The sequence below is a fragment of the Heloderma suspectum genome, chromosome 3 (assembly GCF_057233095.1).
Source record: "Heloderma suspectum isolate Gila_16-S chromosome 3, 16-S_ref, whole genome shotgun sequence".
NCBI classification, from domain to species: domain Eukaryota; kingdom Metazoa; phylum Chordata; class Lepidosauria; order Squamata; family Helodermatidae; genus Heloderma; species Heloderma suspectum.
In genome coordinates this window covers 308,088,109-308,104,467 of record NC_139460.1, presented here as the reverse complement: position 1 = coordinate 308,104,467, position 16,359 = coordinate 308,088,109, and the positions used below count along the sequence as shown (strand labels likewise).

Sequence of the window (16,359 nt, the reverse complement as noted above, 5' to 3'; positions counted from 1 at the left end):
AAATCGGGCAGCGATCAGATGTGAAATTTGAACACTTCTTTCTGTAGACTAAAGTGGGACTGGGGAATTTTGTGCAAATGAGTACATTATGGACAAATTGAACAGGGGAAGCTGTGCAAATCAAACGTGAGCACATGTTTGGCAATTTACAAACATTTTCGGTGGACATGTGCTCATGCTTGCAATCACGTTCAGAGTTGTGAACAGGGCCTGCTTGCATGTTTTGCAAGCAAAAATGAAATTGTCATATGTCCCTGTTTTTTTGTCGTTTTCGCACTCAAACAGTCAGTCAGCACAGTCAGCATTTTGTGGCCACTGCACATGCTCGGTCCTTATTGAGCTCTTTGGTGGCTCTCCCCTCCACTTTAGGGATTTGTTTTCTTGAGGCTTTTTTGTGCTTCTGCAAACTTTGTGCTTCTGAAGAATGTTGTGGTTCTTCCAAGCCCTGCTGCTGTCCCCTCTTGCGTGTGTATGCCTCCAGATGGGCATCTTCTTTCTTAAGCTTCAGAGACCTCAGACGTGGGAAGTGAATGTCAGAGAAGGAAAAACCCCTGCAGTTTTTGACATATCCTCTACAAGTTCTGACTGTTCGCCATATTCGTAGCAAGCTGAACTTGGGAGATGCTTTGAAGTGTTGTATCTTGTCCTCAACAACTTCACTGAGATGAGTCATAGTCCTTGCTACGGGGAACTGAAGCTGAGAGATGATGAATCCACAAGTCTCTAACTGAGCAGGCCTTTGAGCCCAAGCTACTCTGGCACAAGTCCAGCACACTACATTGCATAAGGTTCTTTTGCATGTATAAAGCAAGGTATCAGTCTCCCCTCTGCTGGCTGCCTGTGGCACGTAAGAACTGTCTGCACATGACTTGGAAAGGAAGCTTTTCTCAATGGAAGACAGGTTGGTCATTCTTTTCTTGAGCTGAAACATCCGTAGCCCCTCCCCAGCTTTATTCTTAAGCTGTGAAATTGGACCCCTCTCTCGGCGATGATTGGAGGGGCCTATGAAGCTAGGCAAAATTTGATATATTTGCAGGGCCCCCATCTGGAGGTGACAGACTCGACCTTGGGGGAGCTGGGGGTGGTGACGGCCGACAGGAAGCTCTGGCGTGGGCTGGTCCATGAAGTCCCGAAGAGTCGGAAGCAACTGACCGAATAAACAACAACAACATCTGGATCAGGGACCACCATGTGCAGGATGGTGAGGTTTATAGAAAAAAAAGCCTCTATTGGCAGCAGTGGAAGCTTTTTCTTTCTTAACCACCCACCCATGGAGGGAGATTTAGAAAGCAAACAGCTGGTAGGGAGGTTTAAATCTCCCCTCACCCTGCATTGTGGTCCCAATCCAGATTGACCCCCCTTTGCTTATTTTAGAGAAAGAAAGCAAAGGAGGGTCAGCTGCATGCGTGTTTAATGTAATGTGTACTTTGACCCCCGGGTGGAGTGACAGTTTGACTATGTATAATGTTGCTTCCTATGTTGTCAAAGCCTTCAGGCTCAAGATGAAAAACCCCCCAAAAGAAAACTTGACTCAGCTGTAGCTGAAGCATGGTTGAACTGGGCAACTTCCTAGCTCATAGCACACTCTCTTGCCTGCTACTCTACACCACCTCTCTGATCTTCAGTCAAACCATCCCCTTCATGTAGTTAGAACAAGGCCTTCTTTTGTGACAGTCAGTGTCCTAGTTTTGTCATCAGAAGATACTTCTGAAATCTGGGGGCAATTCTGCAAGTATAAACTTCTGGTGCAGCACAGAGCAGCTACTTTCAAAAATGGAAGAAAGCCCCACTGCACCCCCATCCATCCATCTTCCTGTATGTTTCTGTAGACTAGGGTCAATACTTGTGGGTCACCCCTGTCCATAATTTCAGCTGCTAAAACAACTCTCTTGAACAAAGCTATGCATTTGGAACATCTTCAGTAAAGTAAAACCAAGGAATATGCCCACTCAGGATTACGAGCGAATGGGTTGTGACACTGGCTGTTTTTTTCCTTCTCCCTCCTTTTGCACTGCATCACCCCTGCCCAGGTCACTGATTTTGAAATGCAACAGCTACAGGCATGCTCTCTGGTGGTGCCAAGGAATAGAAGAATTCATTCAGAAAAATGGCAAGAACTTCCTCAGACATCACAGATTTGGTTCTTATGCAGCCATTCAGGAGAACACCTTGGCAAAGTGGTAAGAGGCTCTGGTGACGTTCCCCAGTGATGGAAAACCTGTTGAATTTCTGCCTATCATGCAGCTGTTAGTAGCACAGAAACCCTGAGAGTGGGGGAAAAGACAGCAATCTTGGCCTTTAAGCTTGTTTCTGATCCATTAGCATTTCTGCTCTGACATATTGAAACGGAGGGACAGAAACACTGTTTAAAAAAAGAAGAAGGACAGAAATTAAGACAAGGGTCCTCAAGATGCTAATAAATGCAGGTGGGCAACACAGCAGTGACTCAGGGCTTCACCTGATAATAAAGTCAGGGCTGAAAGAGACATGAAGTGGCAGATCTGTGATCAGATCTCTCAAGGTTGCTTTGTTTACTTGAAAGCAGCTGGTCTGGGAGGTGGGGAGGTGTTCCAATTTTTTTATCAGAGCATCTGTGCTGCAGGAAGGGGTTATCCCTTTTCTCCTGTGCTATTTCCCTGTTCTAAATTGTCAAAAAACACCCCCAGCTGTTGTGATTGTCCCAGGGGGGGAAATATTAGTATTGTTATTCTTATTGCCTTCATTCATTTCATGATCCATTTGTTAAAATCACATTTTGCTCATTACTCACATTTGGGTTTGTTTTAGTTTGTGCATTTCCCCCCCCCCTTTCTTTAACTTGTGTCTGTGTGGCTACTAAGATTTCTATGTAGTGGCTTGGAACTACGCAACCTTTTGGGGGGCATTTAGGGGGAAAGATGACAGCTACCAGGAACAGCTGCAAATTCAGCTCTCTTGCTGCTGTTGCCACAGCTCAAAATGCCCTCAAATGGGGAGTCCCATTCCTACCCATTTGTACACCTGGGCGTTTGGTTTGGGATTGTATGAACAGTGGTACAGCTACAGCTGTGCCTTGGGGCCAAAGTCTAGAGCCCCCCAAATGAACACTCAAGAGAGTGGCCAGCAGAAACCAACTCCATTTTATTCCTGTGGTCATGATGGTGCTATTCATTTATTTATTTCATTTCTATACTGACCAATAGCCGAAGCTCTCTGGGCGGTTTACAGAGATTAAAACCACAAAGTACAGCAAAAAACAATATAAATATGAATACTTAAAATTACAGTATAAACTACAACCAGAATAAAATCTAGCAACAATGCAGAGATTTAAAATACAGATTTAAAACAGCAAAGCTAAAAGACTAGAGTGTTATAATGCTGGGAAAATAAAGAAGTCTGGCACCAAAAGGAGTACAATGTAGATGCCAGGCGAACCTCTCTAGGGAGCTCATTCCACAGCCAGGGTGCCACAGCAGGAAAGGCCCTCTTCCTGGTAGCCACCTGCCTTGCTTCCTTTGGCAGGGGCTCCTGGAGAAGGACCCATGAAGATGATCTTAGGCTTCAGGCAGGAACATATGGGAGCAGGTACATATGGGAGGAGGCTATGATTTAAGTGCATAGTTAAACTATGGAACTACCACAGGATGTAGTGATGGCCACCAATTTGGATGGCTTTAAAAGGGGGTTGGACAAATTCACAGAGGAGAAGGCTATCAGTGGCTACTAGTCTTGATGGCTATGTGCTACCTCCAGTACCAGAGGCAGTGAGCCTATGTACACCAGTTGCTGGGAAACATGGGCGGGAGGGTGCTGTAGCACTCATGTCCTGCCTGGTCGACAGCCAGTTGGCCACTGTGTGAACAGAATGCTGGACTAGATGGACCCTTGGTCTGATCCAGCATGGCTCATCCTATGTTTTTATGTCCTTAAGTGAGCTTAAAATGCAAAACTGCACATGTTCAGAGTTTTTTTTCTTTATCAGTGTTGGCAAATAATTGTGGTGTTCTAGCATGTCAGGAATGTAGAAGCAACTGTATAGCATGGAATGCTGATGCAGGGGGTGGGAAGAGAAATGTTAATGGTGTGCTTCACAGCTGAAGTCGTACTCATGGCAATCTAATGGGGTGGGAGCATAAGATCATTAAGCCCAGGGTCTAAAATCATCCAGCTGCAAGCACTGTGTATGAAAATTGAACCAAATGGGGCCTGTTTATCACAACCCTTATCATTCCTTGCTCCCTCCTCTTTCTTCCCAACAGTTGGTTAGAAAGTAAATAATTGTCATTATTTCTAGGTACGTGAATGCAAAAGGATACTTTGAAGATGTTGCAAATGCCATGGAAGCAGCCAAAGAAGAGATTTTCATCACCGATTGGTGGTTAGTATTTAATTTACATGTTCAGATTCCACCACACACACACACACACACATACACACTGCAAGGTACCTCCTAGAACATTTTATTACAACGCGGCACTGTTCAGGGCCCATTCGGCATGGAAACAAAACAGCAGGACCAGATGGTCTGGCAACAGAAACAACCATCTCATAGAGAGAGTTTCTGCTGAAAAGGCTTTTTCAGGACACTTGGCCAGGAAAACAAAACAGAACCAACCAATTAAAAAAAAAATAACAACCAAAAAAGACAGAAGTTGCTTTAAAACCAATGCTTAGTTTTCAGTCTGGGAGTCTCCTTCCCATGAAAAAATCTTGAAGGTTTCTTACTCACCTTCCTGTATCTTTTTAGCAGCCGAATTAAAAGAACTGAAGCACAAAGGACAGTGTTCAAATTACAGGGAGATGGGAATAGAGAGGGGGACTCCGCTTTACCTTTTGTGCCAGTCCCCTTAACTACTGTTTCTAGAAGTCTACAATGTGGGAGTTGATTTGTCTAAAATTGGGATGAAATTGGAGATGGGGCTTGTGGATTTCATTAAAGCCCTTCAACCGCCTCCCCCACCCCCCATGGTTCCTTCATAATATGAACGCTGGAAAAGGCAGACACCGTTTTTCATTTGAACACTTCAGTTCGATTCACGCATAATGGGTAGCGGGTGGAGTCTAATATTTACATCAAAAAGTGCACGGCCCAGGTGAGAGATGCTGAATTAGGACTGAGTGAAAATTTTCCCCTCCATGTACAGGCAGCAAATTGGGGCAGAGTACAACAATATTTTGATGATATTAGGGGGAATTATTTGCAAATTTAAGGAGTCGTGATGGTGGCAATGCCTTTTATTTTATTTTTATTCTTATACTTTTTTTCTACCAGTAAGGCCATTATTCCCCACTCCACCCCAATAATGTAGCACTGTTCCAAGGAGGTATTGTGTGTGGCGGGGGGAGAGTTGCTGGTCACTGGAAGATGGCCACCAAGAAAAGCTCTGTCACTTAAAAAGGAAAAAGAAAAGAAAAAGCTGCGGCCATCACCCGCAGAAGTTGTAAAAGCCCCTCCTATTTTGTGCTCCCCATTTTAAGCCCAAAATTCTCAGTTGAAATGCTCCATCATTTCATGCACTCTGCTCCCATGAAATGACTCAGTTCCAGAATTGGATCCAGGCTGGAAGAAAAATTCTTGGGGTGATGGAGCATGCGGAGGTAAGAAGGGGGAAGATTTGGCTCCCCTCCCCCACCAGTGTCCATCTTTTGACAGCTCCTCCTGCTTTATACAAATATGGCTGCCCTGCCGTTTAGGTAGAATCTAAGGTTGCCATCTTAAGCCCACCAACTTGGGACTAAGTCTCGTTGTGCTCATTGGTAACTAAGTGGACATCATTAGGATTGTGCCCCATGAACAGATGGGGCCCCATTCACATATGAAAACAGCGCAGCATTCCAGGCTCACTCATCTGGATGACGATCGCATGATCTTTCACATGTGCTCTTCCTTTACAGCAGCTTTTTCTCCTCCTCAGCGCTCAAGTGGCAAATTACTTGGTGTGCTCACTTCACAAACAAAGGACTGTTGACTCAGTCACAGATGTTGGCCGCTACGTATACAAGAGCATTGTTAGAAACAATGAATAGAAAGTACATTCAGAAAACAAATCATTCCATGGGGCATACTTAAAAAAAACAAAACACCAAATGGGTATGCTGTTTTTGCAAATGTTGGTTAACTAAGCCAGGAATGGGGAGGAAGTAGGTTCCAGTTCACTCTTTGACTTCTGGGGAATTTCCCAGCAGTTCCTGGGATTATTTCAAAACATTCTGGACTTTGCTGTGATCTTTCTAGGCTCTCCTTAGGTGAAATCAAGTGAAATAGTTTCGCTGATGAAAACCGCTTCCATCAGCAGAACTGGGAGAGGGGAAGTTCCCCCTACCCCCTGCAGCCCCTGTGTGCCTCCAGAAGCTGCTCTGGAGACTTGGGGGACCCTCTAGAGCCAATTTTCAGAGGGCTAAAGGGGAAGGGGAGAAGGTCCTCTATGTTTTTAAGTAAGTACATGTCAGGGTTGGATCAGAGCCCATAGAGCCCCAAAGCAGTTCTGAGTCTGAGGAAGAGATAAAAACCATGGGAGAGGAACCCACGCACTGCTCAGAGGCGCCGTAGCAGGAAGAGCCCCTCCCTGATCACATTCCTGTGAGTGGTAGCGACCCCGGCAGGCAGGGGGAGGGACAACTGGAGCTTCGGGAAGCTAGGCGCCGGTGTAGGGACAAGCGGGAGTTGGAGGGCACCGAGAGGAGGTGCTCAGCCTGCTTGGCGTGACGTCAATAGCTGTGCCCTGATGCCCCACGGGAAAGGCATGGACTTTCACCTCCTAGCCCTTAAGTTCAGAGGCTTCCTGCCTTTACCTCCAAACGGAGATCAACTGATTCACTAAGGCAAGAAACCCGAAGTAGGCAGCTCTCTTAAGTTTCCCTCATTAGGCTCCTGCAATTAGCATCTGTAAGCGTCATTAAGTTGAATGGAAATAAAGCCTTGGAAAAGAGCCCTATCATCTGTGTGTTGATTCTGGTTACTTGAGGATTTCAGAAGGCAGCAAGGGCGGTCCTGACAGTACATACCCAACATCACAACACTGATTAGCTATTGCCTGAAGTGCTAGGAGATCCCAAGTATGCACACTTGCTTCTTAAACTTTTAGCACATTGACAGACCATGGAAGTTCTAATAAAGAAAAAAGTAGACAGCCCAAGACCAAAGTCAGCCCACCACTGAATTTGACCATAATGCATCTTCAGACTCATTTTCCTACTAGCCTTTCCAGAGTTTCAGGCTACAGTGCGACAGATGCACAGTGATTACTCATTTTGTGGACACGGTCCAGAAATCCTCTCTTAAGGCAGTGCTTCCCTTTAAGGAATAACTCATTTCCACCAGCATGCAAACAGCCCTGTCACAGCAAAATATGTCTTGTTTCCCCAACTCTCAGGGATAGTGCAATTCAGTTGGCTGCCTGGAATTTGGGCACGTGAGCATCCATGGGTACTAATTGGATGGTGGCCCACTGGGAGAGCACATACCCCAGATGCCACATACTTTGCATGCCACAGGTCCCAAGGTCAGTTATTAACCTTGGGCTGGACAACTTGTGGTCCTCTAGATGTTTTGGCCTACAATTCCCATCAACCCTAGCCAGCATGGTTAGTAGTGAAGAATGATGGGCATTGTAGGCCAAAACATCTGGAGGGACACAAGTTGCCCACCCCTGAACTAAAAGGATTCCATGCATGGGGCTTGGGAAAGATGGATGCCAGTCAGAGCAAACAATACTGGGATAGATTAGATAGCCCTGGCGTGGACAGCTCAGTGGTAGAACATTTGCGTTGTATTCAGGAGGTCCTGTGCTCAATCACTGACATTTCCAGTTAAAGCAGGCGTGTTGAACTTGTGGGCCAAATCTTGCCCTGCGAAGTTCTCCAGGTGGCCACGCCTCCTTACCCTGACCCACCCCTTTTCCCCAACCACCAGTGATTGGGTGGTTTCCTGGCTTTTGTGCAGGATTTTCCCCATTCTAAAAGGTTGGCATGTCTCTCCTAAAGCTTAGTCCCTGGCAGTAAGAGCTTTAGGTTACAATTTGCTGGTACAATTTGATATTTTGGCCCTGCCCCTTTGCCTTCAGCCCCACCCACCCCTGGTATATGGCCCCCAAGAGCTTCTCCTTGGGCCTAAAGAGGTTCAATACCCCTGAGTTAAAGGATCAAGTAGCAGATGGTGTGAAGGGCCTGGGACTGACAGCCTAGAGAAGAGTGCTTCCAGATTGGCCAGTACTGGGTTAGATGGACAAAGACATCTCACCTGGTATAAGCAGTGGAAGCTGGTGGCTCTGATGTCAGCGGGGCTGTGAATCCACTCTGGGTTTCAGTCAGAACTGTAAAGGAGCTATCCAAGGTGCTGAGCCCTATCCCAAAATGTTTCGGTCTCTGACTGAAACCTGGAGTGGATTCAGTCCCCCGCTGACATCGGAGCCACCAGTTTCCACTGGAGGAGCAACTCCAGGGGCTTCTTGTCAGAGGGCTCCTATTGGTGTGTGGCCCTCAGCAAGTTCCTGACCAAGCCTACCCTTGACATTGGCCTTGAAGGCAGCCCTCCTGAGACCCTTCCTGAGACCCTTCCAGGCTGAGGAACATGAGCGTTTAGCTGGGCTTGCTGATGACATGAAACAGACTGGTTTCTCTGAACCATGCCTTGAGGGTAATGAGTTTCATCTCCCATGCATGAGTCCCCTCTTTGCAGCTGAGCTGTAGCAAGGTGAGATGCAACATAGAGATCCCCTCCCCATTCCCAGCACCAGTTGCCAAGCCTCTCTCCCTTGAAACAAGGTTATCTACCCTACTTCCTAACCTTGTGCTGGAAAACATACCGATGCGGAGAAGGCCTTTGCATCCAGATTTCCAGAACTGTCCCAGAAATACTAATTCAGCCTTCCCCCACCTGGTGCCCTCCAGTTGTGTTGGACAGCAGCTCCCATCATTCCCAGCCAAAATGTTGGGAGTTGCAGTCCAATAGATCTGGAGGTGGGGGACATCTGTGATAAATTCTGGTTAGGATCTGCTTTGAACTAATGAGGAAGCCACTTTCTACCAGATCAGACTATTGTTTCACCTAGACCTGGACTGTTTACCCTGATTGGCAACAGTTCCCTAACTAAGCGCTGGGATATGCTCATGTTTTAATTTATATTTGAAGTGGGCTCACCAGCTTTTCTTTGGTTTTTTACAGGCTGAGCCCAGAAATATTCATGAAGCGGCCTGTGGTGGAAGGGAATCGCTGGAGACTGGACTGCGTTTTGAGGCGGAAAGCTGTAAGTGTGCCATGCCCTCCAAGCCATACGAAGTTCCAAAAGGTGGGCCAGTTTATCCCCCACATTGCCGATAGGAGACCAACGCTAAGAGAAGGGGCTCACCTGTGAATTTGTGGCTAAGGGAAGATTCTCAGCTCATCACTTGTAACCGCTACAGCAGGGATATTGAACCTTTTTCATTCCAAGGGTGAATTTGGTTTTGAAGCAGTGATCAAGGGAAAGGGGTTTGGACCAGGGACAGCAGATGTAGCCATGTGGGAAACCCCGGAGGCCAGATTGGGACTCCAGGCAGGCCAGATTTGGCCCATGGGCCTGAGGTTCAACACCCCTCAGCCATGCTATACCAGCTCTTATAAACCATGGTCTTATTCTTAACTGGAATTATAGCCCCGCTACCAGTCTCCACAGCTGAAGTTGAGTAACAACACTTCCTGAATAGAGATGGGGTGAGTATTCTAAACAGAGGAGTTCAGAATGTGAATTTACCCTGCCCAAATAGGTTGGCCCCATTTTGAGCTGGGCCCTGCTCCACCTCCATGGCTCCCTGCCCTCTGTGCCAGTTCCTCCTTCCCCCCACCAAAAAAAGCTGTACATGGGGAAGGGGGCGGGAATAACAAATGCCAGAGGGCAGAAGAGCAGGCCCCATAGAGCCTCTCCTTGGCTACAAATGACTGCCCCACCCCAGAGATCTAAAACCCTGGGAGATTTTTCAAGTGTTTGACTTGAATACTCGAAAAGTCCACTTAATTTTTAGGGCAAGCTGGAGGGAGTTCATCCATCTCTGTTCCTGGGTAGTATCCAATCTTAGTCCTGTGTAGAATAGACACATTGAAATGGATGAGTTTGAAGGCAGTCATGACTAACTTAAGTCTCATTCATTTTAATGGACCTACTATACATAAGACTAACATTGGATACTACTCCCTGTGTTCCTATCAAGTGGTAGCTGTACTCCAGTCTGCAGGCTTTTTTGGCCCACTGTGAATCATACAAATGGTGATAGCTGAGATAATATAAATTGACTTTTCAGAAAGATACCATCACAACGTGGCATGATTTATTATATGTGTCTGTATTCAAAATGGATTCTCATTACATTACTAATGGTAGGTATCGATCTTCTCCGAAGAGATAGAGATCTAATTGGGAAGGAATATCGTTTAGCTATGTACATACTTTATTGTTACGTTGGTCAGATTGTGTTATTGAGCTTGTGGTGAAGATCATTTTAATGGGATCTTTCTATCCTCATCATAAAAGGCCTTTGCTGGTGCCAGGGTAAGTGCCTCCCCAAGCTCTTATGGGTCAAAAAGGGTTATTCCCTTTGTGGCAGAGTTGGCTTCTTCCTTGAATGTTGCCTGTTCTTTAGGCCTGTAACATGGAGAGAGAGAGAGAGAGAGAGAGAGAGAGGATGCAAAATGCTTTATCATGGCAGAGGGGAGAAAGGAGACTTTTTGAAATCAAAAGGGGAAAAACAGTTTGTCCAAAAGTTTGAAAAGAAAAGCTTGCTTTGCTTTGAGATCTCAAGATTTGTAAGACAATCCTGTGGAACATTTTTTTTACAGGCTAACAGGAGATTTTGAACAATGAATAGATTGCTAGGACTACTTGGGCTCTTGGTTATTACAGACTAGCAAAGTGTTTGTCTTTATGAACGGAGCATGGAAAGAGGGCCTGTATATTATAATGACAGCTGGGGAGTAGGGGCAGGAGGGAGCATAATGCATATTTTTACACATACAGGAACATCGGAAACTGCCTTATGCTGAGCCAGACCCTTGGTCCAGCTAGCCCAGTATTGCTGACACTGACTGGTCGTGGCTCTCCAGGGTTTCAGGCAGGATTCTTTCCCAGCCCTACCTGGAGATGCCAGGGATCGAACCTGGGACCTTCTGCATGCAAAGCAGGTGCTCTGCCACTGAGCCACGTCCCCTCACCACCCCACTACCACATTGGCTTTCCTTGAAAGGTGACCAAATAGTTACAGCATCCCATCCTGGCTTTGTTAGGCAGATTGCTGGTTAATAGTCCAGGAACTTTGGTTGATGTTTCATCAATGAGAGCTAATGATTGGGATATGGGCCAGTGGGGAAATCTCTCTGTGATTTTTAATAAAATACCTATCCAGTTTTTTCAGGTTTTGTCATTTTACGTTCCACAGTAGATTGAGAAACATACAGAATGCTTAAGGAGTGTTGGGGTTTCAACTGGGGAGACTCAAATCCTGGTTCAGCCATGAAGGTTATTGAGTTGCCAGGGCAAGTCATAGAACTATTGGAAGCTGCCACAGAATGAATCAGACATGGTCCATCTAGCCCAGTATTGTCAACACTGACTGGCAGCAGTGGTTCTCCAGGGTTTCAGGCAAGATTCTTTCCTAGCCCTATCTGGAGATGCTGGGGATCAAACCTGGGACCTTCTGCATGCAAAGCAGGTGCTCTGCCACTGAGCTACAACCCCTCCCACACTTTGTGTCTGGAGAGGTGCCTCTCTCACTGGAGGCTAGTGTCAGGGAGGCCCGTGGTGTTTGTCAGGTCCACTTCCTAACAATCATTCACTTATATGAGAAAAGATGACAAAGGTATGACTGGGGTTGTGGCTAGACTTGCCCCTGGTGACTCCAGTTGCTTGGAGAGAGGTGCAGGTTTTGCTTTCCCTCTGACGTGCTTGCCAGTTGCAGCCCATTTCCTTTGTCCTGTATAAATTTTGGGAACCATTTAAATTGAGCTTGCTCCAGTCTGCATAGCTTCACCTTGGTTTCCACCTGTTGGTCATGTTAGCGGTAGGGATGGGTGAAAAATTAGCCAGGTTTTCATTGTTATGCAATATGACCCCATTCGCACCTCCTGGAACCAAATGCTTACCCAAACACAATTTGCAGTCAGAAACCTATACATTCCTGAAGTTGCGATGCGTTCCACAAAGCAAAGAAGGGTACATTCGACAGCATGTGCATATTTGAAAAATACATGGGAAAATGTGTATATTTCTAAAATGTGCAAAACACACTTTACTCAGTGGGTACTTGCTAGGGATGGGTGAAACAGGGATGTCAGGTTCACATAAATTCTCCAAACTTTACTTCAAAGCTCAGTTTGACTCGCTTCTGTTCTCGTTTGCCACTAGTTTTTAGGTTTATTCAAACAGGAAAAGTTGTGTGTTTTAAAAGCTGTGCATTTTTCAAAAGTTCTGCATTTTTTAAGTTGTTTAAAGTGCACATTTTGTGAACACAAATGCAAATTTGGGAATTTGTAAACATTTTTGGAGAACATGCACTCCTATTCATGTTTGGGGTTATGAATGGGACGTTTTCGAATGATTTCTGAACAGAAATTCTCATACATCCCTAGTGCATGCATACACAATGCGGGCATTTGAAAAATGCACACCAAAATACATGACTTTCTATGTAGGGGGAGCGGGGAGCTCGCACGGAACTGGGACGGAGTGAGCTCGGTGCTGGAAAAATGGAAACCTCAACAAGATCGATATTGACAGATTTGCCCATCCCTAGCTAGGGGGCGAAAAGGAGATTATAAGGCATCTCCAGGCATCAGCCTTGCGAACTGCAAACCCAGGACTAAAACAGGAAGGCCCTCATAGAAAAGGCAGGGGCGGGGGTTGAGCTTCTGTCATAGGTTTTCTGCAATTGCAGATGTGCTTTTTGCTGACACTGCAGTCTGTTTGGAATAACATCAACCAGTATTGTTGTTGTCTGGACTGCAGTGTATCAGCATGCTAGTTGCCTGCAAATAGCACTGCAGTAGGTGGAGAGGAAGGGAGAGAGATGGCATCTGTAAACTGTCAGATTCGCAGAGGAGACCTTATAGATTAATCTATTCTGTTCCCCTGTAATAGCAACATTTCCCTAGAGATCCTCATTGTCTCAATATGCTAGGAGTTGTTCTCTGAAAATTAAATGCAACATATTGTTCAAAAGTTTAAATACATATTTAATTTAATGAAACGTTGGCCATGATTTGAATATGTTAAAATCAAGGCTGCGGGGGATCTTGGCAAATACACCATGCAAATAGAGATGTTGCTATTGGGCTTACAACCCAGCATCCTGCCAAGTTTCTAGCACTTAAGGACACAAAGGAGGCTTTAAGCTACATAGCCAATACCTGATGAAATTTCTGGTGGGAAAGGGAGCTGGGTAGGATTTTCAGTGTTCAAGTGTCTGTTTGTTTATAAAATATGCATATCTTGCCTTTCTTCCCCAGTCAGCATCCCGGCTGACGATCAATAACACATAACAATATGTCACAGCTTAAAACACCCCAGAATTACAAAATCAGTTCTTACCACCCTGAGCGCAACATAAAGACAAAAATATTTTGGGAGCAATACAGTATAGGTAACTATCCTTCCCTGAAAGACTTTCCTAGAAAGGAATGCTTTTATTTGCCTTTGGAAAGAGAGAACTGAAGAGGCCATATGAACTTTTAATTTTGTTCAGCAGTTGGATATGTGTCACGTCAGTGAGGCAGTGAATCCACTCTGGGTTTCATTCAGAACCAGTCAAAACTCTAAAGGAGCTATCCAAGGTGTGAAGCTTTAGAATTCTGACTGGTTATGACTGAAACCTGGAGAGGATTCACTGCCCCAATGACATCGGAGCCACCAGCCTCCACTGTTTACACAACAGGTGGCATTAAAAAGATTTTTAAATAAATAAAATAAAACTTCCCGGGGAGAGAATTCCATTGCAGGGTGCAACCACCAAAAAGGCCCTCATAGGAACCACCTGTCTCACTTCAAAAGGTGGGAGCCTGGCCCTGATGATGCTCTAAGCATCCAAGTATAGCTCATGACTAGCAGAAGCAAAATAAGGAAACTATGCACATTTTTTTACTGAGCTTAATGTACTCAGCTAACAGGTTTCAGTTTTTCTTGCTTGTGTTAGAACAATCACAGTGGTATTACCCCACAAATAAAGAATGTGTATTCTAAAACAAGCAAGAACTTTCTTGCTTTGGTGTTGGTGGTCATATATGCATGAAGTCTGAACCATGTTTTGTTTCTTGGCAGCAACAAGGGGTGAAAATCTTCGTGATGCTCTACAAAGAAGTAGAGCTTGCTCTTGGCATCAACAGCGAGTACACCAAACGCACCTTAATGCATTTGCATCCCAACATTAAGGTATCTTTGTTGTGATCATTATTTATATGCCACCTTTCAGGATACAAATCTCACCAAGGTGGCTTACAAGTAGCATACAAATAGTAAAACTACATTTTCAGTGGATACCCAGGGCAGGGATCTCGGGCCTCCACTGAACAGCAGCAGTGTGGTGAGTCTTCTCAAGTAGCTAGGACAGCCTGATTACTAAAGCCCCCTAAAGTTACCAACCTTCAAAAGAAAATTTCTCGCCTGCTTTCTGTGCATAAGAGGGGCCCTCTTATGAGTAAACTGCATGCCAGTAAAACATTTTGCTGGCTAGAAGCATAACAGACTGACGAAGGAGAAAGGGGGCTGTGACCTAACCCTCCCTCAAGTCCGTCTGCCTCTGCTTTGGGACAATTGTCCTCACTGTCCCAAAAGCTTCAGCCCCTAAATTGACCAGGTAAAGGGACACCCAATATGCCTAATTGGTTCCCTTAACCCAACCTGGAGCAGTACCACACTATTGGTAGCGCAGAAAGATGAGCAAGATGTGGGATTTCATAATTTAAAACCAAACAAATTAACTTTTATTTAATTCAAGAGATGTTATATCTTATAATTAGTCACTCAGTTCTTGGTCTTACTCTGCCTACTCTGTCCCCTCTAACTCCTAATCTCATAACCCCACTATCTAGATGTAGCTTCATCAGACTCTAAGGCCCTGTCTATCCACCTAATTGTCTGCTCCTGCCTTTTATAGACTCAGGCTCCTCACACACACACACACACAAGCCCCTCCCACCTTTCACTCACTCACTGCCAGACAGTTAACCCTAACTTGCCTGGATTCTATTTAACACGGCAAACACATATAAACATTAAAATAGATTCCACATGGCAAGCATTGTGATTTTGTCACAGGAGCACTCTGTCCCTTCTTCATCAGCTTGCTCTGCTTTCATGTGGCTGTGAAGGAAGCAAAGCTCCTGCAAGCTGAGTGGGCTGGCAAACAAGAAATGGAGTATGCTGTTTCTCTTTAGCCCACCGAGTACATTTCTATGCTGGCCATGGAGGAAGGGGCTTAATTTCCTCCACGGCCAGCATGGACACTGAATGGGCTGGCAAAGAAGGGGGAGATTGTTCTGTTCCTCCTTTGCCAGCCTGCTCACTTACCTGGAGGGAATTCCATGCACTCACCTGCATGGAATTCTAGGTCACCGTTGGTGACTAGGTGAGTAGTTAAATACAAGACTGAGTCAGCATCTTTTAAAACTGTTAATGACATTACATAAACCTGAATTTAAGGCTGGTGTTCTCTTTTCATCCAGGTAATGAGGCACCCAGATCATGTGTCGTCTACTGTTTATTTGTGGGCCCACCATGAGAAACTGGTGGTCATTGACCAGTCCATAGCTTTCGTTGGAGGCATTGATTTGGCTTATGGCAGGTGGGATGACAATGAACATCGACTGACTGATGTTGGCAGCGCAAAACGAATGACAGCAACCAAGTCTGAGTCTTCAATGAATCTCTCTGTAAGTATGATTTCTGTGATCCCAACTGTTGATCTGGGAATGCATGAATCTGTGAAGCCGTATCTAAGATGGTTTCTACGTTGAGGCTAAGTGTCGGAAATTTACATGTAGCAGTTGCTGTCTTTTGCACCCACATGAACTGGCCCAGATGTTGAGATCTTCATCTGAGGTCCTTCTTCTGCCACCTCTGCTTTCAGAATTGAGATGGGTGGAGGCCCAAGACGGGGCCTTTTCAGTAGATGTTGGGATGAATCTAAGTGCCTTGAGATGTCTGACAGCTCCAATTCTGAATCAGGTTTGGAGCAGCAGCTAGACCAGGGGCGGGACCCTCCCTAGTAAGCCAAAGCACTGGAAGAGAGTCCTCCCAGGACCTTGACCAACAGGTGGCTCAGACTGAGTCCCTGCCCCCCCCCTTTCCACTGTACGAACACAAGGTTCTGAGGAGGAGGAGGAGGAGGAGGAGGAGGAGGAAGAGGGGCGTGACTTGA

General features: G+C 45.6%; 1 protein-coding gene across 1 annotated transcript in view; it reads left to right on the top strand.

Annotated features, from left to right (window-relative positions):
* Window positions 1-16,359, top strand: part of PLD1 (phospholipase D1) — a 204,882-nt gene that overhangs the window by 130,645 nt on the left and 57,878 nt on the right. The window contains exons 10-14 of the mRNA XM_084847488.1: window positions 2,031-2,180; window positions 4,277-4,360; window positions 9,146-9,227; window positions 14,262-14,372; window positions 15,665-15,871. Coding sequence (XP_084703614.1) covers window positions 2,031-2,180; window positions 4,277-4,360; window positions 9,146-9,227; window positions 14,262-14,372; window positions 15,665-15,871 — 634 coding nt within the window. The remainder of the gene's footprint in view (window positions 1-2,030; window positions 2,181-4,276; window positions 4,361-9,145; window positions 9,228-14,261; window positions 14,373-15,664; window positions 15,872-16,359) is intronic.